The following is a 26,163-nucleotide window of genomic DNA, read 5'->3' as shown; positions in this document are numbered from 1 at the left end:
GTTTTTATGTATCTTAATGTAAGAACCCGAAAATTTCAGTTTTAAAATGCATTAACACCAAAAGTTATGTTCCCAGGAAAGTCTTTTTTATGTAAACGTCCCCCAAAGTCATAAAATCATTTGAATTAAATATTCTCTCCGTCTCTCTGTAGGAAATGTCCAAAAAACAACAGGGGTCGTCGGCAAAAACAAAACCTTGGACACTTTTCCTCGGACACTAACTCCAGGATGGTATAGCCGCATGTGCCGCTGGTTATTTTTGATAAGTTTTTTCTTACGGCATGGGAATGCCATTTTTTAACAGTAGATGTGTGATATAATTATTATTATATTATTTTATTTTATTTTTCTTTTTTGGGGGGTCTCCTGAAAAACCATAACGGAAGAATGAGAATATTTATTCAAAGGGCCTTATTTTGTCTCTCTTTTGCTTTTAATGTTCCTTTCTTTGTTGGTTCTTTGTTTGCTTTTGAAGCTGAATGGACAGAACCTGCCGTCACATCGTTACCATGTGTGATGTCTGAACGTTAGCGTTTCTGCCTTTTTCTTTTGTTTTTTTGGATGCTTTATAAATATGGTACCTTTGGTGACCTGGCTAACAGAGTAACGTCTGCCCCTCTGGAATGTGCTATTTATTGAAAATGGTTCTTTTTACGCCCCTCTCTGTTTCACCTTTTGCTAATAATGTGCAGCTGATCACCAAATGCAGTTTGTTTTTAATGTTCTGTCCAGTTCGTAGGAGGCCAGGAGGGGCCAGTGATGTAGATTTGTTTACAGATTCTGTGTAAAGACTTCATTGTTCTGAAACAAGCTAATAATTTCTTCCAATTGTTTTGTTTTTAGGTAATTTTATTTCACACATTGCTTTTTAAAATCTCGTCCTTGTATATTAGCATGACTTGTGAAAACAGTGTACCGTGGTGTAGTTTTAATCTTTAAAAAACAAACAAAAAAAACGTCTCCTCCAGCTCCAAGACGCTGCGTTCCGACGGCGGCGGGAATCCCAAAGCTGGACAGAAGAAGGGAGAGGACGCTGAGCCGTTGAGTTGTTGATTGTGATGCTCACAGGCAGGAATGTTTCCGTGATCTGGATTGTAGAGGAAAGATGGCGGCTGCTTCGTGCTTTACGTTTAGCTGGAGGAAGTCTCAGTCGCTGGAGACTTTTCTATGAATGTTTGAGAAATATCTGGTTTGTTTTTCTCCTTTTGTTTATCTCAGTTTTCCATTTGCTCCTCAGTGAGACATTAAAAGCACAGAGTCCCTCAGAACAAAACCTAAATAATCCTGGAGGACAAAACCGCGTCATCAGTTCAGATACAGTTCAAGTCCCTCATGGTCGTGACCTTAGGAAGGCAGAGATATCAGCCCAATGCCGAATGTAGAGACAGCAGGCATGACGGCTCGTTAAAATCACTGGACAAAACAGAACCAGGATCGGACCAGCACCAGGTTCACCATCAGATTATATGAGAGGTCATCAAATGCACCACGAGTGATGACATCATAGTGAAACGTGCCATGATCAGCTGATCATTAAACAAACTGATGAAACTACGAGGAGACAACGTCCAACAAAACTGTAAAACACAATTAAATCAGTGTTTGCAGATGAGTTAATGTTGACAACACCTGAACAGTTTGACACTAAACAGCAGAGTTGGACTTTTATTCACATGACCCAAGAAACATATCGGGTCACATGTTTGGAATTTGGAATTTGAACGTCTGATGAATGAAAATGTCATTTCTGTGTTTCCGTCCCTCGTGTCCTTCACGTGTTATTCAGGAACAGCTGACTTGTGTTGGGTGGCGTTAGCACCTCAGCCATCAGCTGTGATCTTTGACTTTATGCTTAAACAAACTGAACGTTGTCCAACGAGCCGAAAAACAATCCAGCGTCTGTGTCATTTTCATTTAAATGGCTCCTTCGTTTGTTGCTCTCGTAGCATTCAGAGTCGGCCAGCTCAGAGGAACTGGAACAAAGTCAAACTGTCACAGTACTTTCCAGCAGCGTTTTCCTGTTCGATCTGAGCTCAGACCGCTGATGCCAAATCTTTACCAGGCGTCGATTCGTTCCGATGACGTGAACACTCCGACTGTTTAAATGTTGTGCTTCTTGTTGTGAGCGTGAGCAGAGGTGAGCAGTAAGTTCTGAACCGAGACCTTCTCCACTAACTGACGAGCTGCCATTTCATCACAGGACCATAGAAACTAGAGCCCCGAATCTCTTTGATGAGAGGCAACAGTTAGAAAAACGTTTTCATCACTGAGAAACTCCAACGAAACAGCAAGAAGAGACAAAGAGGCTGACAGTTTGGGGTGAAATCCAAACTTTGACCCCCCCAGGTGGAAGGTCCTGGTTCCATGAACGCTGCTCACCGATGAACTGAAGCTCTGAGGTTCACCGTGTGAGTTCAGGGAGTTTAGTCTCTGTGTGTTTGTGGTTTTTACGTTCTGTCGCAGGAGTTTTTCCTGTAACGTCTAAAGGTCGTAGGTCAAACCCTAACCCTAACCCCCCTCCACTGAACAACGTGTTTCTACTTGTCGTCCACCATCACAGCTATAACTTCTCTAAATGTGACTAGAAAGTGTTTGACATGTTAATATTCTGCATGTAGACTTTGAGGGGCTATTTTTGGTCTCTGCCAAAATAAAAACAAGGAAATGTTTTTTTTAATGTACTTGGTGGTGCGGATGTGTCATTTGATTCATAGTGTGTCTTTTCTTGTGTCTGTCCATCGAGGGCGCTTTTTCTTTAGTGTTGCGCTCTGCTGCTCTCGTTTTACAACGTCGCCTCGCTTCCTGTGATGGATGAATGATGTGCCGCTCGCAGACTCTTCACTGGAGAAACAAATGATTGAGGTGACCCGTTCGATCGGTCACAGGAGACTCTTCAGTCCAACCAGACAAAAGACTGTTGTTGTGTTTTTTCTCCACTGAGACGCTGTGTCCTAATTCCATACTAAATACAAGCCTGACACGGCACCGTCATGTTCTGATGATCTTTCTCTTCAGAACTGGAAATGTAACGCTGATAGTTTAACAACAGTGTGTTTGTGTCAGGTTTACTACAGACGCAACAGGACGGTCAGATCTGTCAGTCACACAGTCGCCCTCCCCTCCCTCTAAATGGAGCATCATTTAAAAAATGAACATCATGTTGTGTTGAAGACTGAGACCATAAAGTGATCAGGAAGACGGAAGGACATTTTCCCATAGACTTCAGTACAGTCTGACTCCTGACTACAAGCAGTTGAGTTGGCCATGTCTTCATCATTGGCCCCGCCCACCTGTCAGGGAGGAGGGGCCAACTCATTCACTGATGCTCTGTCCAGCCCCATCTGAACACGAGCCAATGTTTGTCGTACATTTCTGCAGGGGGCGGGGCCTCAGGCACGCCGCCCTGACTAAATATAGAGTTACATTGAAGGGGGGGGGGGCAAAGCAGCTGCTGGCTTCAGTCGACTCCAAACCACACTGTAAAAAAATGACATCACTTATTAAAGCGGCCCTAAAGACAGTAACAGCAAACTCTATTTAACTGCGGCTACAGAACAAACACGAAAGAAAAAATAATTGAATCTCCTATAAGAAAAAACTGCAGACAACATTTTATATTTACGTTTCGTCGAGCGAAGACTTGAACAGATGAGCCAGCGAACATTACAAGGCCAAAGTCAACTGAACACTGAAGCTAAAAACCAACAGCTGGAAATAAAAACATTAATGGACATCCTTTAGCTCAGCTGAAGTTAAAGACCAGCTAACATTTGTTAGCTCACCTGAATTTTGCAACATTAGCATGAAGTGAAAGTTTATTCAACAAACGACCTGGATGGAAGTAAAAGGTCATTAAAGGTCCTTCTCCTTTAGCTCCTGAAACACAGACGAGGCGACTGAACTCTGTTCTGGCATTCAGTCCTGAGTGAACAGAATTCTGGAAATGTAATTCATTTTATAGAGGAATGTTTCAACCCCCCAGTTATGAAACCATCAGGAGTGACCCCCCCCCGCAAACTGAAACAAAAACCAACAAGTTCTCCTCCAAACATGAGCTATGTGTGAGCCTGCTCTATAAAGAGCGTCGGATCTCAGGCCCAGTCAATGTTTGGACTCTGCTCCCCCCGGACAGAGAAAAGGGCAGCACAGCAGCGTTTAATCCCCCGAAACATTCCAGCCTTCTGTAATCACAGCAGATGATTGAGGCGTCGCTGCATCTGTCGCTGATCTGCATGTTTCACAGCTGCTCGCACCAACAGACGAGCCAAGAACAGAAAATTATGAATCAATCTACGTGAGTTTAACGCAGCTCTGGGTGGGGATTTCCATCCTCTGCCGCTCTGCGTCTTCCCAAAATGTCAGAGTGTCACCTTACAAAGAGTCCTTATTTTTAGCTGGGGGGGTTCGTGTGAGTGCTGCCGTTCCCTCTGCAGCCTGAGGCCTTTTTTAAAAGGGGTAGGAGGAGTTTCTCCTCTCTCCTGTCCCCAGACCTGAGGTGGCTCACAGCAGTTGGGTGTTGTCACCTTCCAGTCTCCCTGCTGGTAACCCCTCAACCTGAACCAAACCTGAAATTAAACTGATTCTGAGCAATGGATCAACACAAGTATCGCACAGCGGGCGTCCAGGAGAATCTGGAGATCGTCGGGGTGGAGGACGAGGCCGGAAACCCCATCAGCGCCCTGACTATCCTGTCTCTACTGGAGCGAGTGGCCGGCATCATCGACAACGTCCAGTCCTGCCAGCACCGTATGGAGGAGCGGCAGCTGGAGCTGGAGAACAACATCAAGACCATCCAGGGCGACGTCCTGAAGCTGGCCAAAGACCACACCGACACCAGCGGCACGGTGGAAAAGCTGCTGCAGAAGACCCGCAAGGTCAGCGCCAACGTCAAGGAGGTCCGGGCGCGTGTGGAGAAGCAAAACGTACGAGTCAAGAAGGTTGAATCCACCCAGGACGAGCTGCTCACCCGCAACAAGTTCCGGGTCGTCATCTATCAGGTGAGAGGATGCAGCTGGTGGATGAAAATGTTTCAGTCGTTTGAAATCTGTTTGGGCTTCAAGGGACAGATTAACACAACGTGGTGTTTGAGAGATACAAAGAAGGATGAACGTCCACACAGACACCTCAGCTGAAAACGGTGTTTCTGCTGACCTTCAGCTTCAGCAATCTGTGCAGAGAGGCGGGGTTAACGTCAGGAGAGGGACTGATTGGAATGCTTTGGGTGCTTATTGGCTCCTTCGATGGTGGGCGTGGTTTAGAGAAACTACAAAAACATGGAACACAGAGACTATAATAATAATAATAATCATGATTTTTCAGCGTTTAACCGAATGATCGAAACTAAACCTGCGATTTGTGTCACTGGAGGTCCAGTTTCTGTGGACTCTGGTGTAAAATAAACTGGTAGCTGCAGTGAGAGATGTGAGGAAACGAAGGACCATCGACAGTTTGCAGGAAAGCAGCACACTTTGATCTGAACGCCTTTAATCAGGTCAGATGAGACGCATGAACCCAGACGCTGCCGTTTAATTGCTTTTAGAAATGAAGAGCGGGGAAGTCGGCAACATTTGCATTTACAAAAGCTCCCGCTTCGTCACGTTAAGACGGAGAACTGAAGATGTTTTCAAACATTAGTGTCTGAAATTACTGCTGAAATCCGACACAGCAGTTCGTTTGTTGTAGTTCGACCAACTGAACTTTATCAGAAATGGAGCTGGACTGAATCTGAACCTTCAGTTTGACACCGACCTTTTATTGTTTTCTTAAAGTTAAAAAATCGAGATCGGGTCGAAAATTTGTTTTTCATTTCCAAAAGATGAAGTTGTTGGTGAAGAAAATCATTTGAGTTAAGAATTTATTAGTTTGAAGGAACAAATGAACATTCAGAGAAGTAATTCCTCTGAACTGAGCGACATAAACATTCTTAAATTAGGATTAAATGTTCATGAGGGATTATTGAAGGACCAAAAGTACAAATATAATGGGACGCCCAGCTGACGCTGCCAAATATCTGTAATTGTACAATGAATTCACTTTGTGGTGACGCTGTCATGATTTATTTATTGTACTCATCAACATTTAAAAACGGTCGCTGATTAATTATTCATTTCCACTTAAAACACACCAAACACGCTCTTTTAAATCATTGTCTGCGATAACACTACACACCTTTTTTTTAATCACACTTTTCAGGACGCTTTGCTCTTCAGTGATGAAAAGAATCCAGAGCCTGATAATGTAATTACCCTTTAACGCCACATTAAATATCTTAATTACGCCCTTCTAAATGGCTCAAATCGTCTGATTTTATGGTTTCTAAATGTCTCCAAGACCAACACTGGATGCTGTGTGTTCCAAACCTCCCTGATTTGGACATTTAAAAGACATTTTCATTCAGTTTTCTGAAACACATCAGGCCATGATGGGACTCTGACCCGAACCCAGACTGGAGGGGGGGCCTCCTTAAGGTCCAGACTTCAGAATAGTAACCGGAGCGCTACGTGCCGCTAACAGCTGCTGAGGATCCGTGACAGAGAGGCTTATTCTGGGACGCACTAAAAACTGCTGTCAACCAGAATCAGGGTCTGACATGGCAGCTTATCAGAGCTGGGGGGGGTCACCAAATGTACGTTAGCTACTTAACATAAATTTACCAAACGGTGGAAATGCTCTGCCTCTTTAATCCGACAGCTCTGCAGCGCCGCCTGCAGGAGGTCCTGTGACTGTTTCCTGCTCTCATCATATGTCAGACGGCTAACGGTTTCCCTCTGCTTCCAGGCTAAACACTTCCTGTCTGCCTGACTCGTTCATTCGTGCTGGTGGCCGTGTTCAGTTTCCTGACTGACGCGCTGTCGGTTATTCTGAGGCCGTCCGCCTCCTCACAAAGAGCTTCAGCTGTGGTCGACGGCGGCAGTAATCAGAGGAAGATGAACGGCTGCTGGTTCACACCCAGGGCCGCCCCGCTGCCGCCGCCAGACATCAGAGCTCAATCTTTCTGCTGTGCGGCCACGAGAGGCCGAGCGATGTCGAGCTCTTCTGTCTGCAGACGATTCAGACGCCGAACAGTCCACCTTAAAACTTCATCAGCTTCCTTTAGCTCCACTAAAAAAGGGACCTCAGGTCTGTAAAGTGAGGAGTCTGACTGTACTGAAGTCTATGGGAAAACGTTTCCTGATGAGTTCACGGTCTCCGTCTGACACATGATGTTCATTTTTTAGATGAACTGTACATCATGATGTGTGTGAAGTAAAGTAAAATCTAAGTGATGATGATGGTTCAGGGCAGAACCAGGTTATTACTACACACAGTGACCTACATTCCCTGCTGGTGTAATTATTGTGTCATTCAGGGTGTCTGGACGCGCTCTGATGACTCCACCTGATTAATGACTGTGATCATCGCATGTGGCCGCCGCCTAATTTGGATTAATTGCCTTTCACATCCAAAGTCACCTGTAGGGCGCCTTTGGCGGGGGGGGGGATGTTTCTGTTTGCATTCTGTTCTGTTTTTTTTTTTTTTTTAATGATGAGATAAAGCGTGCATATAAACATAAAACCTATTTAAAGTTACTATTTTAAAGCCTTCCTTAAAAAAAACCTGCTGTTTAAAAGCTAACTTAAAATATGATAAGCAGTCGGTTCCATTAATTAACGCAGCCTCAGCCAGATGCTTCAGCTAATGTGTGAACGGATGAGCTACATTTCATCACATCCAGCCGAGACATTTCAGCGTGAGTAGCGGTGGACGGACCGTCACCCCCCCCCACAAAAACCAGACGGCCATTATTCTAATGCCACCTGTCTAGAGTTACAGGTGTCGCTGCTGCCAGCAGCTTCCTGTCTGAATGAGTCTCAGTTTCTTCTCTGTAAAAATAGAAAAACTTGATCTCATGAAGATGGCAGGAGGCTGCAGGTCAGGCCTGACCGAGAATCTCTGAGGAATATCATGTTTTCTAGCCGAGCGGCCGTCATCTGAACCAGAAGAATATTCATTTATTGCTCATGCACAGAAGAGACGGATGAGGAGACGCTGATATCAGTTTTCTAAGTCCAGGGGATTTCACAAACTCAGATGCAAAGGACAAATAAAAGCTGAGATTAAAAAATCCATCAGAAAACAGAATGCAGTCTGAAAAGTGTAACCGAGCCGGAAATCTGACGGGGTTTAGTTGCATTTGCAGCAGATTCAGCAGCTGCTGGCTGAAGTTGTAATGAAGATGTAATATTTCAGATGAGCTAACCTTTGGGCCAGCAGCTGCAGCTCGACGCAGGGAGCTTTTGGCTCAGACTCATTTTGGCAGCGACCGCAGCTCAATGCAGAATCAATGAAGCTCTATGCTTTCGCCATGTTCACGTCATATCCTTTAGATCATAATTAGCAGCAGTTGAGTGGGAAAGATCTCATCAGCCTCCGACTTGTGATTCTGGGAAATGTCCCAGTCGGTGAAACGAACCGCGGACATGTCAGCCAACTGGACGCTGGCTGTCAGTCAAACAGCTGCCTGTATTTTATACTAAAAGTTCCTGTTGGAACCCTCTCCTCTCTCAGGCCTCTCTCTGGAGGAACATCAGGTCAGTGTTTTGTTTGTGGCGTTAACTCTTTACATTGAACAAATTAGTTGGGTTAGGGTTAGGGTGGACGGATAGGTGCTAAAACCTGTAACCCATAAAGCAGCTGTGGTGTAGATTTGGATCTTAACGGGAGGAAACGGCGTTCCCAGACAAACTCTTTTCTCTCGTAGCTACTTTGCGTTTCCTTCTTTCCGGTCTCTAACGATCTGTTCTCTCCTCTGCAGGGTGAGACGGAGATCCCATCAGTGGCCGTCACCAAGTCTCCTAAAGGGCTCGGCCTGGATGAGCTGGAGATTGAGCCCGACTCCTACGACATCCCTGCCGACCTCTCCTCTGACGAAGAGTATCTGAGCGTAGAGGAGAGTGACCCGTCACGAGCCACCCGCCTCAAGAAATCAGTGGCGAAGAGCAGGGATACCCTGAAGGCTGCCTTCTCCAAGGAGAACATGAGCAAAACCAAAGACAGTCTGGGCACCAAGTTCCACCACCTGGGCGAGAAGATGATGCCGCAGGAGCGGAGGGAGAAGATGCACCAGGCCGGCGAGCGGCTGAAGCAGTCCGGCGAGCGGCTGAAAGAGAACATCGCCAAGAAAGCGCCGAGCAAAGAGGCCTTCCGCATCAAGCTGAAGAAGGAGAGAGCCGTCGCCGAGGGTCAGGAGGGCGCCGAGGCCACCACGGAGCTCCACGCCGAGGAGTCGCCCGTGCCCTCAGACGGCGTCACCTACACCGAGGTCGGCCTGGAAGCCAAGAGGGAGGGGCCTGTGGAGGAGTCCGGCGCCACCCGGATAGGATAAGATGATTACAGGAAATGGATGGATGACATGGGACAGAGCTGACATGATGAGCAGGCGGGACGCTCGTGCAAGATTTAGAGAGAAGATCTGTGATTGGTCGACAACAACAAAAGACATTTTAATTCGTTTGAATGTATCAGAACAGGAAGTTCTTTTTTCTATGAACCGGGTTTATTCATTTAATCTGCAAATTCAAGACATCAAACGTTCATAAAACCCGATACGATGAATGTCTTTATCTGTGAATTTAGCTTCTGAGGTTTAAAGTAACTTTAACTTGTGAGTCCAAATTTTTAAGATGTGAGATTGTTAATTAGTTGCGTTGTGATTAATAACCAGAGAAAGTTCGTTTGCACAGGAAGGAAAAGAAGAAAGACGAGGAATGTTGATGTGGAGTTTGTGTCTTGGTCTTTGACCTGGATGTACATAAACCGGTCCTTCAGGCCTCAGCTGGTCTCTGAGGAACCTGCTGTGAGAAGGAACGCCGAAGCTGTAGAGAACATAGAACAGATAGAACCAGCAGACGTAGGTTAGTCCAGTCCAGACCAAAAGTGATTACAAATGAGCAAACAAGACAAAGATTTCACGGCAGAATTGAAGGAACGGATGAATCCAGTGAAGAATAGTTTCTTCAAGGCTCCTTCTCGTGAGATGAAACTGAAAAAAATCGTTTCTAATTTGTCCGTCTGCCATCTTGGTTTTCTGGAGCCAGCAGGAGGAGACCAGACAAACTAATAAGTGTTGTGGATTTCAGGTGGTCTGAGCTGTTTGTGTGCACGACTGCATTTTAGCGTACGAATATATTCTTCCCCAGTTTTGCTGCTTGATGTCCAAAGTTTCATTTATTCTCTCGTTTCCTGTCGTGGAGTGACTGATGGTCAGATCCTGCTGTCTTCTGCGGCTCCTGACTGTATTTATGCTGCTGAGTGGATTTGGTGCAGTAGATTTATAGAATTTGGTTTGAATCAGGTTTGTTTCACTTTCAGGTGAAAATCAGCTGACTGATTGATGAACCGGTGTTGTTGTTTGCTCCTGTGTTGTACGAGCAGCACCAGATATTAATCATGTTGTTTTTGTATAAATAAAGTTTTCATGAAACCTCGACGAGGCCATCATGTGTTCAGAAAGTGTGGAAATGTGGAGGAATATCATTTTTATTAGTTTACAACATAAAAAGCAGGTTAACATTATTGTACATACACTTATTATACACATGCGTATCTGCTGAAGAGCTTCAACATTTCTAACCCTAACCCTCTCGTTCATTTCTGTGGAAAATTAGGACAAAATACGATTCCCAGTTGAAAATGAATCTCATAGTTTGGGAGGGGCTGAGGATCTGCTTAGGAGGAACTCTGTGTCCGGGGCCTGTCCCACCAGGGACGGCCTTGGAGGAGTCCCCTCCAGGAGACCCAGGCCCCCACGACACGCTAATGTTTAATACTGGTCCGTAGAATAATCAGTCTTCAGTCACACTGTCAGTTCATGCAGGAATATTCTAATCTACAGAAGCGTTTTCAGGATTTCATTTCCCCCGGGTCGGCCCGGCGCTGATTTTATCCGTAACATTTGTGTTTAGCAGCAGCAGCAGAGACTCCGATCGTCTCTCTCTGTCTCTGTCTCTCACTGACCTCATCCATCTGCAGCTCAGATTAAATCACTAACTCCATGTCGGTTTGTGCAAAACATGATCGCTCAACTGAGTCAGCAGAGCCCTGCGGATTCACCTCTCCGCCGCCGTCGGCCTCTAAATGAAACGCCAATCATTGTGGAGGGAACCCAAGATGGGCTCGTCTCCGTGTGGCCAGAGGTCCAGCGGCAGTTTGTCAGCTGTGAATTTATTCTCTCTAAAACAAACAGCACGGCCGTCAAATTAAAGCAGCAGCAGAGTCCTCGGAAAGATGGAGACGAATCATCTGGATGACCAGTGTTGGCTGAGCTGTTTGGTCCGTCCACCGTCCGTCCACCGTCCACCGTCCACCGTCCGTCCATCGTCTGTCCACTGTCCGTCCATCGTCTGTCCATCGTCCGTCCATCATCTATTCACCGTCCACCGTCCGTCCACCGTCCGTCCACCGTCCGTCCATCGTCCATCGTCTGTCCATCGTCCATCCATCATCTATTCACCGTCCATCATCCGTCCACCGTCCATCCACTGTCCGTCCATCGTCCATCGTCCGTCCATCGTCCGTCCATTGTCCGTTCATCGTCCGTCCACTGTCCGTCCATCGTCCATCGTCTGTCCATCGTCTATCGTCCATCCATCGTCCACCGTCCGTCCACCGTCCATCCATCGTCAGTCCATCATCCATCCATGTTGGACCACATTGCACCTCAGATACCAGTGACCTGTGCTTCCCTGTTAGCAGGTTGTCATGGCAACTGTGCCCATCAAACCTACACAGGAGTGGCGTAAAATGGCATTAATTAATTTCCGCTGATGGAGGCAGATCTGAGTCTGAGCCACACGACAGTCGTGTTTCAAACATCGTTCTGATTTGATTCTGTTTGTGGTGCATTTCTGCACAACTGGGCACAAGAAACATGTCGAATGGAAAATGGCCTCCAGTGATTCAAGTGCAGAGAAAGGAGCGCTGTCAGCTCCTGGTTGTGTCTGTCCTGAAGATGACCTCCTGACCTCTCTGAAGGACTTCTTCACCAACAGGAGGAGAACTGCGTTTACACCGCACTCAGCTCTGTTTGTTCACTGAAGCAGCAGATGGAAATGTTCTGTCTGAACGGTCCGTGTTACTGACATTATACAGAATCTTTTTTTGTTTAACAATCCTAAAACGTGTGCTTCTGCGTGTTTTCAGTATAATCGCTGTAGTGATGGACATGAATATCATTTAACAAGAATACACTTAACAGTTACTCTTTCTTTCATGATTGGCTGATAAAACAACACAATCACAATGAAATGCCAAAAAAACTTTTACATTTTCTGTCATGTAGCAAATTCTTTGATTTCAAAACTTTTGAATTAAAAAAAAAAAAGATTATAATACTAAACAATTATTAGAGAGGGTTGTTTATCCTTTTCTTTGGCGTCTCCAACATTAACCACTATTACAATTATTTTTTAAAGTTTATTCGTTTATTCTAACAAAGTAAATCAAAATGAACACACTCCGTTTAACTTTCTCAACACAACTTTGGCAGCTCTTGGCTTCAATACAAAACATCACAATGTGCTTCTTGAAAAAGGAAGCAACAAGAATCAATGTGTACTCGATCCCCAGACTTAGAAACTATGAATGTGGAAACGTTGCCAGTGCAGACTGAGTGAATGGAGCTTTTCAGTGGGAGGGAGCTAATCGCTTCGCCTGTCGGTTGGTTTTCCACGAACATAATGACTCATCAAGCTGTGAGAAAGGAGACCGTTTTCTTTGCAAAATGACAAATCCAGCGCCTGAAAGCACCGACACCTTCTGTTAGGGAAATGAGCGCTGACACACCGGCAGAGGAAGTGGAATACTAATGAAGCCGTGAGCCCATCTCACATCTGGGCAGCATCAAACCTGCCTCTAAAAATCATTTAAAAATGTTTCCATCAGAAACCTGACAGCTCCTCCGCTCTCACAGCACATTTATTCACATCATCAAAAAGCAACCCCAAATCAGATCACATCAAGATCTGAAAAAGCCGTCTAACATCAATATTCAACATTCAGCTGCGTTGTATTCAGTCATGATCCTAAAAAACCTAAACAGGAAAACAGCTCGTTCAGTAAAAAAGGAAATTTTATCATTCAAGTTTGTACGCCGGGTGCTGCTCTGTGAATGAAGTCTATGGGAAAATGTCCCTCCTCCTCAGTAAACGTTTTCCTGATGAGTTTATGGTCTCAGTCTCTTTAAACGTGCCTTTCATATATTCATACTTCGTGTTTTCAGGTCAGTTTTTCACAGTTGTGTTTTGTTTTGGCTCTAAGACCATTAAAAGCGGCCGTCTGGATTTTCTCACCAGCTCGTCACTAACTGTGCTGCTGGGCAGGTCGTGGGCAGCAGCTTTATCAGAGCTTGTTTGATGTTACAAACTGTGAAACTGAGCCAGACGGGAAACGTAATGAAAAGGGCCAAAACGATCCGTAGAGCTGCAGACGGGTGGGCAGCAGGACTCTGGTAGCTCACAAATATCAAGAGACAACGTGGTTTGAATTTTATACAGGTGAACCTAAAGCTGAAAAATATACGTGATAAATAAAAGAAGCAATATTTTCTCTATTTGGTTTTCGAAGGTACAGTGTGAGCTGAGATCGCTCCTTCCTGTTACCTTGACATGATGCCAACCTCCTCTGGGTCATTTAATGCTGGAAATGGTCACCCATTGTCCTTTTCAGAAATAATGCCCATCGGATAACAGTTATTTTTGTGCAAAAGGGCATAAACAGCCTTTGAATGATACCCAGTGGGCTGATAAGCATCCTGCTGGCCTCCCAGCAGCCGCTGCTCATTACCGCCTCGTTCAGGTTAAGCCACAGATCCACCTCTGCCTCTCCTCCCAATTATCTCTCTGTCGAAGGCTTGGCAAACCAAGAAAAGGAGGCCAGGGTGACCAGACCGGAAACCAAAACAGATCCTGATGAGACTGGTGCAGGTCTGAGGGAGCTTCACTAACAGCTGCTGCAGCATGTGTTGGAGTTCAGCAGGACGTCTGTGTGATGGCTGACGATTAAATCACTCACTGCAAAATCAGGATGTGAGCCAAGATGTGAGATCCTGTATAACAGAATAAAAAGATCTTTTTCCTTATTTAGTAAAACATCTATTCACTTGTATGTTTACATTTCTTTGATTTTTGAACAAAGGAGGGGTTAAAATAGGAGCACTTGCTGTGGTTAGCTTACTAGCCTGGAAACACAACCAATCATTGACCCAAAGTATTTTCTAAAAGAACAGGAACCACATATAGACCTACATGTAGAGCTGCACGTGTGTGTTTGACAGGCAGGGAGCAGCATGCAGATGAAACAACACTGGCTGCTTCACCACAGGGGAGGGCTGAGAGATGAATTATTCACGAACACACACACAAATACACACATTCACTTAAATGCACTGTGTGTTTGAAAGTAGGAGCTGTGGATATCATGCTTCACTGGGCACTGCTGCATCGAGGTTGAATATATATTTATGATTTATCAATGGAGTCACCTCCCAGTTATCTGTAACAAAAAGATAAAGGCCCAATCAGACTACCACCCGACAACAACTCCATCTAAACAAGGCAATTAGTGTAACATGTGCAAAGTGAATATTGACAATTTAATTAATTATTAACTACACTCAGTGGCGACCAACGTATAGCACATCACAACCACCATTTATTGATTTTACTGATTTAGCAGTTTGTTTTAAGCCTGATTAACAATTGCATTACCTGCAGATTGTTCATTGAAAATACTGCAATATCAATTTTTGTCCCGATGCATGAACAGAAAAGCTTTTAATGTGGAGGTCCTGGGGAAAATGCTTCCCATTTAGATCAATATTAGATCATGGCTGTGTGCTTTATGGAAGTGCTTTATACTGTGAGAAAAGAAGGCCAAAGATAATGACTTTATTTTTACTCCACATATCACAGAGGTCTGTAGATAGTTGAGATGATAAAATGGAAGTAAAGTGTTTACTGTTGCAGAGGTTCATCTCGGAGCAGAGGAAGGTCTGCAATATTGAGCTGCAGCAGCATAGTGGTATCACAGGAAAGTAAATGGCAGCAGAGTTTGCAGTGGAGGCCATAAAAAATAATAAAATTGTCTGAGCAATTATCTTCAGGAGGGCAGCAAACAATAACATGATGGAAAGACTGAAAGAAACTGAGCTGCATCTTTACAAATAATAAGAAGGAAAAGGGAAAACGAGCAAAAGTCACAATTTATTTTTTATTATTTTATACTTATTATAATTTTATCTCATTTTGAAGAATGTAAACATCTCTCGTTGGTATTCTGACTTCATACCAGTTGGAGGCGATAATGAGACTCAAACCACAATAAGACGAAGAAGAAGAAGAAGAAGAAGAAGAAGAAGAAGACTGGAGGACCTGACGCAGCTAAGCTAATAGCTCCTGTGAAGAATTTCAGCTCTTTAATGTCCCTACCTGTGAACTTCCCATCCTATTTGGCTTTAATCCAACAGAATGACTCAGATGTTTAGGTTTTGTGTGTGAATACAAGTTTTAATTGTGTTTTATCCCCGCTAGCGGCTATGTTAGCCACCTAGCCAGCTACCATTAGCTCTCGGTTGCCTGACAACGGAGCGGAAGCCAAACAAATTAGCACAAGCTAGCACATGTTAGCCGACAGGGAGGAACTCGTCGTTTTGTTTTTATTAACTTGGTCTTTCGGGTTTCGGTGTCGGCAGCAGCCGCTCAGGGGAGGTGAGGTGTGCCGATGGCGGATGATGGAAGACGGGGAGAGGAGGATCAGCGCGGCCCCGGAGCGGCTCACCAGGTGTTTGTGGTGATGGAGTGTTTGCTGGAAAAGCTGAAGGTGTTGAACTATGAGGAGGAAGTTCTGGCCAAACACAACATGAAGACTCTGTCCAGGTGAGGAGAGCCTGCTGAAAGCTTTCTACCTTTAAAACCTCAAACAAGTTTGTCTCTAATTCTACTCTAAATCAGTGAAATCTGAACTGAGCTGGAGTGAAACTATTTTCTTTAATGTCCATTATTTCAATTACGATTCTAATAAAACTACTTCTTAATTGTTGTTGTTGATATTAAACCTTATGATGCTGTTTTTAATTTCCTGTAAGGCAACAGGTTCTTCTTATCCTACAATCTGTGTCTGGTCCACATATGAACAGGATATAATGTCAAAACACACATTTCCCCTCAGTGTCAACAAAACACAGCAAGTCCATATGTGATCTGAGAGGCCTGGAGATATTTCATGCTTCTAGGAGAATAGTAAATCCGACGTGGTACATTTCAAACCCGTGTCAACATAATGACTAAATGTGTTACTATGAAAATAACCGGGAAGTAATCTTTATTTATATCACATTGAAACACTGCCCCAACAGTCAAATGGTAAAAAAAGAGAGCCGTTATTATGAAGACATGAATAACTGCTCAAGTCTGAGTAACAGAGATCGCTCTGCCTTCCGTTTTTCCCTCCTCAGACATTATTTTGTCTCCAGTCCATATCTGGCATCCAACCCTGGAGAGCAGTTCTACATGTTTACCATCATCGCAGCGTGGCTCATCAACGTGGCTGGGAGGCCGTTCGTCGAGCCTCAGGAGTACGACGAGCCCAACGCCACCCTGTCCAACATCCTGGCAGAGCTCAGGGCGTTTGTAAGTAACGAAGCACGGAAAACATCCTGTTGAAGATCTGACATGAAAGAAAAGTCCTGTTTGAAATCAAGACGGTGAAAAGTTTTCACTAACGTGCTCTGAATCCAACGATTTATTTCAACCAGCTCATACAGACTAACAGTCATAAGAACTCGGTCTGTTAGCGCTGGTGACATTATCTCTTATCTCATTTTCACTGGAATTTTCAGTCTTATCAAGTTTCACAAATTACATTTTCTTTAAACCCTCAGGTGTCTGATGGATTAAAATATTGCATATTGGTCATTTCTAATATTATTATCAATAAGTATTGATCACCCCCTTAATGCTCTGCAGTTGTTTAGCTTTTTTCTTTCCTCTTTACAAACTGGGCAGACTGAAAAGATCTCACATTCAGCCCTGATGAAGGTTTCTCTGTAATTTGAGAAATGAATTTTGAATGAAATATGTAACGATGAATAAAATACATGGGCATGTGCTTGAGCCTGACCTTAAAAGCGTCTCCAGCAACTTGTTGGTGGCTGAACTCAAGGATGTGAGTGTACAGGAGTCTGATTTGGCTGATCGCTGCCTCTGTCAGGGTGTGAAGGTGGACTTCCCCCCCTCCAAACTGAAATCGGGTTCAGGCGAGTACGTGTGCTTGGTGCTGGACCGACTGGCTGAGGAGGCTCTGAGGAGGAGGGGCTTCTCCTTCAGAAGGTACCCATTCTGTTGTATTCAGTCTGTGCTGTCCTTTGACATCTTTGTGTTTTCATCCAGCTGCTCTCCAGTCTGGGGAGTTTTTATGTAGCAGGAACTGTGTGTTTCACTTCTTGCCTCATTTCCTCTCAGACCAAACTATCCGACAGAAACCACAGAAGAAGAGTCGGTAATAGAGGACGATGCAGAACTCACGCTCAGCAAAGTGGAGGAGGAGATGGTAGTAGGTGTCCTTGGCTTCTTCTTCGTCACTCTCCTCATCTCTCGGAGCACAGACTCTGATCTGTGTGTCTTTATTATCTGGTTTCAGTGCTGTAATGTTGGTTTCTGCTTACACCTCTGATGCATCACAGTCAACAAGAAGGTTTGAGTTTGAGTTCACCCAGTGTTGGTTGATGTTGGCGCTCATGAACCCGGGTTTGTGTGTGAACTCAGGACGAAGCTGATGATGACGAGGAGAACGTGATGGATCTGGAGACTCTGAAGTTACGGACCACTGTCTCTGTGAGTTGACCTCAGCACCAGGCGATGTCTGCTTGATTATTCTAATGGGGATCGATTTTCATCTGAGGATTGATTGATTGCTGAATTCCAAAGATGACCTGGAAAATGCTGAAGAATGAAACACCTGAGAACATGTTTTCATGTTTGCTCTCTGACAGGCAGCAGAACCGTCCTCCAAACCCGACGAGATCCTGGAGTCCACGGTCGACGCTGCAGAGTGGAGCCTGGAGGTGGAGAGAGTCCTTCCTCAGCTCAAAGTCACCATCCGGACGGACAACAAGGTACGAACTCACCTGAGCACCAGGTACTGGTCTCTCTGAGCTGATTCACCTCAGGATCAGTCTGTGTTTTGCTTCGCAGGACTGGAGGATCCACGTGGACCAGATGCATCAACACAGAGACGGGATCAAGTCTTCGCTCAAAGAGGCCAAGGTGTGTTCAGTCATCTGTCCTTCTGTCACCACCTGCTGGGCTGAATCAGAACTGTTTCCAAACCTGCATCCTGTCTAATAACCTCTGGGGCGACTCCAGAAGAAAATGAAGTGATATGTGTTTTAAATTCACTGTGCAAGCAGAACTCGGATTAAACAGATGAGGCGGTGAGTGTGAAGTCAGCTCTTTTGTCTCAGGAGGAAACAGCTGATGTTACATCTCCACCTGCTGACTTCACTACAACGTTACAACAATTCGATGTTTCTTCATTTGTTAACACGCCGATCTGAGCTCCTCTGTGACCGAGCTGTTGACTCTTTTGTTTCTGAAATTTCTTACGAACTTTATTTTCTGTTGTATCAGGCTTCCTGACGCCAACATGGTAGTTTTTTCTGCGTTCCATCTAAGAAAATGAGGACTTGACGTCGGAAGAGCAGATTTGTCTCCTTCACTTCTGTCTCTGTCTCTGCAGAGCTACTTGGACAGACTGCAGGAGGACATTGGGAAAAGTCTGGAGAAGGTGAGCAGCAGAGAAAAATACATCAACAACCAGCTGGAACACCTGATCCAGGACTATCGCACCGCTCAGGCCAAACTCAGCGAGGTAAACACTCACAGCAGGTCATTAAAGTCACATTTACAGGTTATATTGTAGTTGTTGTCCATGTCACAGTGAGATCTGTCTTCTATCCATCAGGCCAGGGAGCGGTACCAGCAGGCCAGCGGAGGAGTGATGGAGAGGACCAGAGTCCTGGCTGAGGTCAGTGAACGCATCGCCCACCAGAACTGATTCATGGCTCAGATCTCCCTCAGTAGGAACTTTGTCACTTGAGAAATTGTACAGCTTTACTTAAATACTAAAGGTACTTGCTTTTATTTTGTCATTGGACTTCCTGTTGTCAGTTTCTGTTGAGCCAAAAACATTTAAGTCTCAGACACAATGTGAGATGCCACCATGTGGCAAAAAATGTCACTACACCAGCTCATCCTGCACAAATGTAAAAGTGCCAAATCAATAATTTCATCATCTATTAATCCATATTTAACAAACACAAATCATGAGAATGTCAACATTTATATGGGGAATTGGTGAATCAAGGCAGGAGAAACAGTTAGAGAGGAAGACAATACTTTAATACCACTGAAGATAAAAGAATGATCAGAATCAGTAAACAGCAGATGTGGTCTAAAGGTCACGACCACTGGCTGCGTCTCCTTCAGTACAGGAAATAACTCACTGCACACTTTGTGTGTTTCAGATCAGTGAAGAGCTGGACAAGGTGAAGCAGGAGATGGAGGAGAAAGGCAGCAGCATGTCTGACGGAGGTGAAGCTTTTTGAAATGACTGAGCCGCCCGACGTTTTCACACTGTGAACCCCCTGACTCTGTCTCCCTGTCTGCCCTGCAGCTCCGGTGGTGAGGATCAAGCAGAGCTTGACCAAGCTGAAGCAGGAGATCGTTCAGATGGACGTGAGGATCGGCGTCGTGCAGCACACACTGCTGCAGGCCAAACTCAAAGAGAAGTCCAACATGACGCGCGACATGCACGCCACCAACATCCCCGAGCCCGCCGCCGGGTCCTTCATGTAGTCCCATCACAGCCGGCGCCTCCTGTCTCATGATGTGGGGTCCCTCAGTGTCTCTTGTATCTTTGTGTAAATAATTATAATAAATTTTGATATCAACAACCTTCAACAACTTCTGTTTTGGAATCTTTTAGGCTGATTTGGAGCAAACAGCAGCAGAAAAACACAGAAATTTCAAAATTTTTAAATTTTTATTTATTTGATTTAATTTTTTGAATTTTGCCAAATCAAACCTCCCCCGGAAGTCTTCCGATTCACCTTTCAAAATAAAGTGGAACTGTGACTGACAAACGCTGAGTTATGAGTTGATAAACACTCTGAATTTTTGTGTTCACATTAAAGAAAAAAGATTTCCATTGTTCAGTCAATAAACTTGTTCTGTGAGCTTTTACACTGAAAGTCTGAGCGGAACCTGTATTGCTTTATTACTTTGTGTTTCCGGTGTGTGGGCGAGGTTCAGTGACAGCTGAGGAGCTCATTCACAAAATAAATAATAATCATAATAACAAAGCACAAAAACTACAAAAACGGACTTCAAGCGGAAGAAAAACCAAAAAGAAACTGTTGGGCGTTTCCGGCGGAAGAAGAACTGAAGGAAACAGAAACTTCTCGGAGGAATAAAAGAAGCCAAAAACGGATAAAATCCGGTGAGTTCCGTTTTCTCTTTGTCTGCAGATCGATCAGAAACCAAAGAAATTACTACAGAATTACGTTTCAGCGCAACTTTTGTAGTAGGTCAGTTTTATTTCATTAAAAAAAAAAACATTACTGCGTTTAAATCGGTATATTTTGAGATGACCAGTTCAAGTTCAGACGGACTGACTTTAGTTATGATGTGTAAAATATCATTATAATTATACCCAACGCTCCCTCACTCACTTCCGTTTTATCCTGAAAACGTCTCAGGAATGTTGCAGCTAAAAATAGCAGGCGGCCAAAAGTGGAAATCATCATGTTAAAGTTTATTCCCATTCAGCACACACAAATGAGACTCAGATTAATGCTTACTTCAGCCATCAGGACACTATTGGAAACTGTAGTTTCTTTTATATATTTTTTAAATGTAATAAAAATGAAAGAATGACTGATTCAGCTGTGATGTTAACGGAGACATGAAGAATTCAGCCAGCTGCAAACATCTGCTCAGCTCAGTGAAATGGTTTGACCCATCTTTGTGTTTCCTGCGACGCGTTTTCCTCCAACATCAGCAGCTCCAACACAGACTGCTGCTGCAAAGCATGCTGGGAGGATGGGAAGACTCCACCATGGTGCACATGGAGGGGGGAGTTGATGAATATTTCTAGGATTTCTTAAAATCTAATAAAACATCTGAACATGTACAGAAATCAGTGTTAAAAAATGACCCCCCCCCCATCACACACACAGTTAGACCACAAATTAAACAGTCAGTTCATTTTTAAAATATATTCTGATTATTTTTGAGATTTGAGGGGGTTGTTGTTTTCAAACTGATCAGACATTGTGTTCTTAGAGTGTCTTCATGTTGTGGAGTTTCCTGTTGTGTTTTAAATGACGACAACCGTTGTTGCCCCCCCCCACCCCTCCCACTGTGACACAGAGTCTCTGTATGCCGCCCACTAACAGCCGCTGACCCAGTTCGTCTTCCACTTTGTTGTTTAGCAACAAAAGCAAATTGGTGGATCTTTGTGTTACAATGAGCTGCAGTTAGTGAGCATGCTCAGTGCAGGTCCATCTTTGGACTTCACTCTTTCAGGCCTCCCTGTGGAACGCCGGGAACAATCAGCCAATCAGAAGAGAGAATCTGATCCTCTCTTCTGATTGGCCTGTGTGGAATGAGCACTATTAGTATAACACTTTGTACCTTTTGGTCTGTGTGGACCTTAAATTTGAAAATGTTTGAATCACAGAAACCTTTGAAGCTCCAACAGTTCAGACGATGTGAGTACAATCTGTCAAATTCAAGTATAATCAGAAATCAAAACTGATATTAAGACAGACACAGAACTTCTGTTGTGGTTTGGTGGTTTGGCTGGTCCTGGATCAGAGTTTGGGAAATGTGACGATGCCTCAGCCTGACAGCTCGCTGTCACCTGCTCTGTTGTGTACACGAGGAGATGACGGCGTGTCGGCAGACACGGGGTTAACAGGAAACGTGAGCTCACAGTCACAGCCCATCTGTTTTTCTTTCTCAGGCTGCTGCTCGACCTCTGCAGGATGTGAGCGAGTCGCAGCAGAAACTCAACTCAACATCTGAGCACAAACAAGTTTAAAGGTAAGACTGGACAAACTGTGTCTTTATAAAGAACACACTCTTATTTAGGAAGTCTGTGATCAGTGCTGGCTGGTAAACACTTCAGTCCCTGGAGCTTTATCAGCTCTGCGGGGATTAACTGAACCGACAAGTTAGTGAAGAGCAGATCAGGAGGAAAGGCACATTTTGTTCTCAGAAGAGACGACTCACTCTCTAAGTTTTTTCATCCTTTTGTGCTAGTCCTGATAAAGTTTTTTAAAAATGTCTGCACATATTCAGAATCAGACTCAACTCAGAAATCATGAACTAACTAAAAACACACACTGAACACTGTAAACCAGAATAAACAAAGGTCACATATCTATTTTATTTCAAGCCTTAAAAATATCTTTTTATCATGAGTCTTTATCATAAAATAAAAGATGTTTAAACTCTCTTTTCATGAAGTTTAAGCCCAAAATTCAACAGATTGTTTTGTTCCCTGTCCCTGCTGTTGGTCTTCAGATCTCCAGAAGACACTCAGCTCCAGACAAACATGTCCTTCTTCTCCGGAGCTGTTACAAGTAAGTCTGCAACAACACGACAACACAAACATCAGCAGCGAGTGCCGCTCTTTTTTTATCCTGTAAACTGAAGGAAATCAAGCTGCACCAACGGGATAAAAACATCTTTCAATAATTAAACAGAGACATGACATTTTAAATTCACATCATCATGTTTCCTGTTTCTGTTGGTGGAGGAGTCGTCTGTACAGTGAACTGACTCAGCCCGGTTATTGAACGTGCTCTCAGACATTAAACTCAGTTGTGTAGTTTGTCGACTTGTTCATCATCCTCATCGGGTCACAGTGTAGACTTTCTGGTGGTTTCCCAGCTGTGTGACGGCTGTCTTCTGATGTTTGTCTCTCAGGTTCGCCGATAAAACGAAGGCTGCGGGCGAATCACTCCTGTCACAGGTAAAACTCTTCTTCTGCTACATTTGTTCTGTGCTGCAGAGACCATCACACAGATGACATGCTAACACGCTAACACTGTTGAGTAATGGTTACCTGAATGAAACCTGAGTGATGTAATCAGGCTGGTCAGCTGCTGGTCTCAGTCTGCGTCCACATGCTGACCTCCTCCCGTCTGTCTGTCCCTCAGCCTCGACCTGTCTCTCCTCTCTCCCGACTCCTCGTATGTTTGCTACTCTTCCACGGATGGCGGCGACCCTTGTTGCTGCCGCCGCTCGCCTCGTCTCCTGACTAATGGATACTACACCGTCACCGAGGACAGCTTCTCCTGGGACGACGAGGGAAACGTGTCACTGACGCCCTGCAAGGCCAACGTGTCCTACAAGGAGAACCTCGTCCGGTGAGACCAGCAGTCCTTTAACGCACAACAGGAACACACACTGACCAAAACGTTCTGACCACTGACATCACCTGGTTACCATGGCTGGTTACTCCATCTTTGATGGTGACGTCTCCAGTCACCTCCCGACATCAGACGCTCCTATTGGCTCTGCTGGGTGATGTCACAGCCAATCAGAGTCTCTGGATCAGTCCTGAATGTTTCTGAGTTTATTGTGTTGACAGAACAAAGAGCTGATTTTTCATCGTTAATGAGCAGAACTCCTGATCAGATAAAAACAGAAACGACCCAAACACAGGAGAGGAACTTTTCTTTGGAGAAGGAAACATTCAGAGTGTTTGTAGTTAGTTCTTGTTTTCTGAGTCTTTATTGAGGGACTGATTAAAGAATGAAGTCATAACAGCGACAGGCACCAGACCTGAAAAACTAACATCACTCTCACAAACACCTTGTTATAGTGCTGAGGTCATTCTCTACAATCAGCCAATCAGAGCGAGCGGTTGAGCAGCTTTAGTAGCTGTAAATTCTTCACGTCTGACATTTGCTGCCTGCTGGAGCCAGAGCACGATGTCATCTGTCCCGGTTGCTAGGAGACCTGCGTGTTGTCGTCAACATGACAACAGACTCTCTGTTCTCTTACTGCGACACAACTTCACTCAGCAGCTGGATGGAGACTCGACCACATCTGGTTCAGAACGTGACGCCTCACGAATCAGCTTTCACCTGTTTCTTCTTCTTTCAGTGTCTTCCGGCGCAGGCGGAGGCCTCGCGGCTCTTTGGCCCGCCTCCTCAGTGATGTCACAGAGACCTGCCAGTCCTGGCTGGATGAAAAGGTCTTCAGAGGGGTGTTCGGGACAGGACAGCACCACAACTGGGAGCAAGACCAGGACGAAGACCACGAGAAGGTGAAGGGACTGGACCCAGACTGGGGTGGGAGCAGCCAGGAGGTTTGGGCCCTGACGGACGAGTCCTGGTCTGAGCTGGACCAGAGCTGCAGGTTCACATATGGTGGGTACCAGCTGATCCGGTTCAGCCTGATCGGATGAGACGGGTTATCATTTTTTTCCCTTCCTCTTTCAGACCCAACAGAGATCCCGCCCCCTCCTGACAAAGTGGCCCCGCCCCCAAAGATGCTCATCCAGGAAGAGATCTGCTCTGAGATCTGTCAATCAAAGGAGCGGTTCACCCAATCGCTCGGTGGACTCTCTGAAGTCCCGCCTCCATCTCCGTTCTATGCCAACACCTGCTGCTGTCAGGCCTTAGCTGAGCGCCCAGGTGAGTTTTATTCTTTAGGTCTTTATAATCAGACTGAAATGTGGTTTTCCTCATCAGCTCTGACGTGGATTTGTTTCTGCTTTTTTTTTTTTTTTTCAGGATTAACGCTGAAGGCCTTCCTCCTCTTCATCTTCACCGTCTTCATCTTCACGGCTCTTTGCTCACGGTAAAACTTTATTTCTGGCTCACTGATGCAACTTTTAATGGTTCATATTTTAATTATTCACATTTTAACCTCTCTGGTCTTTTATTTTGAAGGGCTGATATCCATGAGAATAACTTATGTGTTTGTGGATTAAAAACCTGAAAGTTTTATACCTCCTCTCTTCTCACAGGAATCTGTGGTTGAGCTCAGCTGTGACATCGACTGTGTTCGTGATGATGTCATCATTTATGTGTAAGCGGCGTCGTGTAAAATCAGACATATCAGGAACAGGAGTCCAGTTCTATCTCTGATGATTTCTGTCTGAGATTTTTACGCACTGAAGGATTTGAGGGTTTTGTTTTCTGTCTTTCAGTCCTGACGAAGTCGGGGCCGATGGGTGAGTGGAGGAGGGCGAAGACGGAGGTGAGTCGACAAATCAAACACTTCTCATTCAGCTTTCACACAAAACGCTGCTGCTTTGGCAGCGGAAGGTTAAAAAGCCTTAATGTGACGGATTCTCTTGTTTCTGTTTTTTCAAGGATATCACATCAAGAAACGAATAAAGGAAGAGAAGAGGAGCGACATGAAGCTGGAAGATGGAAACTGAGCTGAAATGGTTTACATTTCACTTTCAACTGTTTGCATGTAAGTTGCACTGAAAGGACTTAAAGTGACGCTGAGCTCCAGAAAACATTTTACAGCAGCAACTGTAGACTGACGTTATTCAACCTTCAAATCTGAAGAGAAACACCAGAAAAATCAGACAAACTTTAATATCTAAAGTTGTAGACTGAGCAGAAACATTTCAGATTTTCATAAACTGGAAATAATCTGGTTGTTTCAGCTGCTTCACATTTAGCTGAATTATTTCCAGTCGTGTCTGACGTAGAGAAGATAACTGAGTGTATCTTCTATTGTCAGTGGTTGAACTTGGCTTTTTTGAGATGTCCAAAGTGACCAAATATGTGATGTTTGGTGTCTGACAGCAAATTCAGGTCCAGCAGCAAAAAAAAAAAGAAAAGGCGAGCTTCATTTCTGTTTAACCAGCAGCTGTGACTTTATGCACAAAACACCTGAAGTTCGAGTCGATCTACCTGAAATTTCTAACTGCAGCAGTTCTCTGCAGTGAAACTCAAAAAGTGCCTTCACAAAAATTAAGGTCCCAGGTCTCAGGTCGTCCTCAGAGCTGAGCTGGTCCTGGTTCTGTCCTCTCAGACCACTTCCTGTCTGTTTACAGTCCAGGTGTGAACACAGGCAGGTGAAAACTACTTCC

The 26,163-nt window shown here is 44.6% G+C and overlaps 4 protein-coding genes across 6 annotated transcripts in view; all 4 read left to right on the top strand.

The window, feature by feature from the left end:
- Positions 1–2,675, top strand: part of tmeff1a (transmembrane protein with EGF-like and two follistatin-like domains 1a) — a 41,797-nt gene extending 39,122 nt beyond the window's left edge. For both annotated transcript variants that reach the window (XM_029525123.1, XM_029525122.1), the window contains one exon: positions 153–2,675. In XM_029525123.1, coding sequence (XP_029380983.1) covers positions 153–237 — 85 coding nt within the window. In that variant the 3' untranslated portion in view covers positions 238–2,675. The remainder of the gene's footprint in view (positions 1–152) is intronic.
- On the top strand, positions 1,546–10,462 carry cavin4a (caveolae associated protein 4a). 2 transcript variants are annotated; one of them, XM_029525125.1, is made up of 3 exons: positions 1,546–1,566; positions 4,638–4,997; positions 8,795–10,462. In XM_029525125.1, exons 1-3 carry the CDS (start codon positions 1,546–1,548, stop codon positions 9,362–9,364), a joined length of 951 nt encoding a protein of 316 aa, XP_029380985.1. In that variant the 3' UTR covers positions 9,365–10,462. The 2 variants fall into 2 exon arrangements, with proteins under 2 accessions (XP_029380985.1, XP_029380984.1); XM_029525124.1 differs by lacking the exon at positions 1,546–1,566 and having other exon boundaries at positions 4,476–4,997.
- Positions 10,463–15,395: 4,933 nt separating this feature from the next.
- On the top strand, positions 15,396–20,266 carry ift57 (intraflagellar transport 57 homolog (Chlamydomonas)). Its single transcript, XM_029524953.1, has 11 exons — positions 15,396–15,911; positions 16,490–16,664; positions 17,245–17,363; positions 17,496–17,586; positions 17,799–17,867; positions 18,026–18,148; positions 18,228–18,299; positions 18,772–18,903; positions 18,997–19,059; positions 19,559–19,625; positions 19,708–20,266. Exons 1-11 carry the CDS (start codon positions 15,757–15,759, stop codon positions 19,887–19,889), a joined length of 1,248 nt encoding a protein of 415 aa, XP_029380813.1. The 5' UTR covers positions 15,396–15,756; the 3' UTR covers positions 19,890–20,266.
- A 67-nt stretch (positions 20,267–20,333) lies between these two features.
- Positions 20,334–25,941, top strand: tmem71 (transmembrane protein 71). Its single transcript, XM_029524944.1, has 11 exons — positions 20,334–20,532; positions 22,060–22,139; positions 22,623–22,681; positions 23,028–23,073; positions 23,261–23,470; positions 24,213–24,478; positions 24,551–24,745; positions 24,845–24,911; positions 25,081–25,142; positions 25,264–25,313; positions 25,430–25,941. Exons 3-11 carry the CDS (start codon positions 22,654–22,656, stop codon positions 25,451–25,453), a joined length of 948 nt encoding a protein of 315 aa, XP_029380804.1. The 5' UTR covers positions 20,334–20,532; positions 22,060–22,139; positions 22,623–22,653; the 3' UTR covers positions 25,454–25,941.
- The last annotated feature ends 222 nt before the right edge of the window (positions 25,942–26,163 follow it).

The sequence above is a fragment of the Echeneis naucrates genome, chromosome 17 (assembly GCF_900963305.1).
Source record: "Echeneis naucrates chromosome 17, fEcheNa1.1, whole genome shotgun sequence".
Taxonomy (NCBI): Eukaryota; Metazoa; Chordata; class Actinopteri; order Carangiformes; family Echeneidae; genus Echeneis; species Echeneis naucrates.
This window is presented reverse-complemented; position numbering and strand designations above follow the sequence as displayed.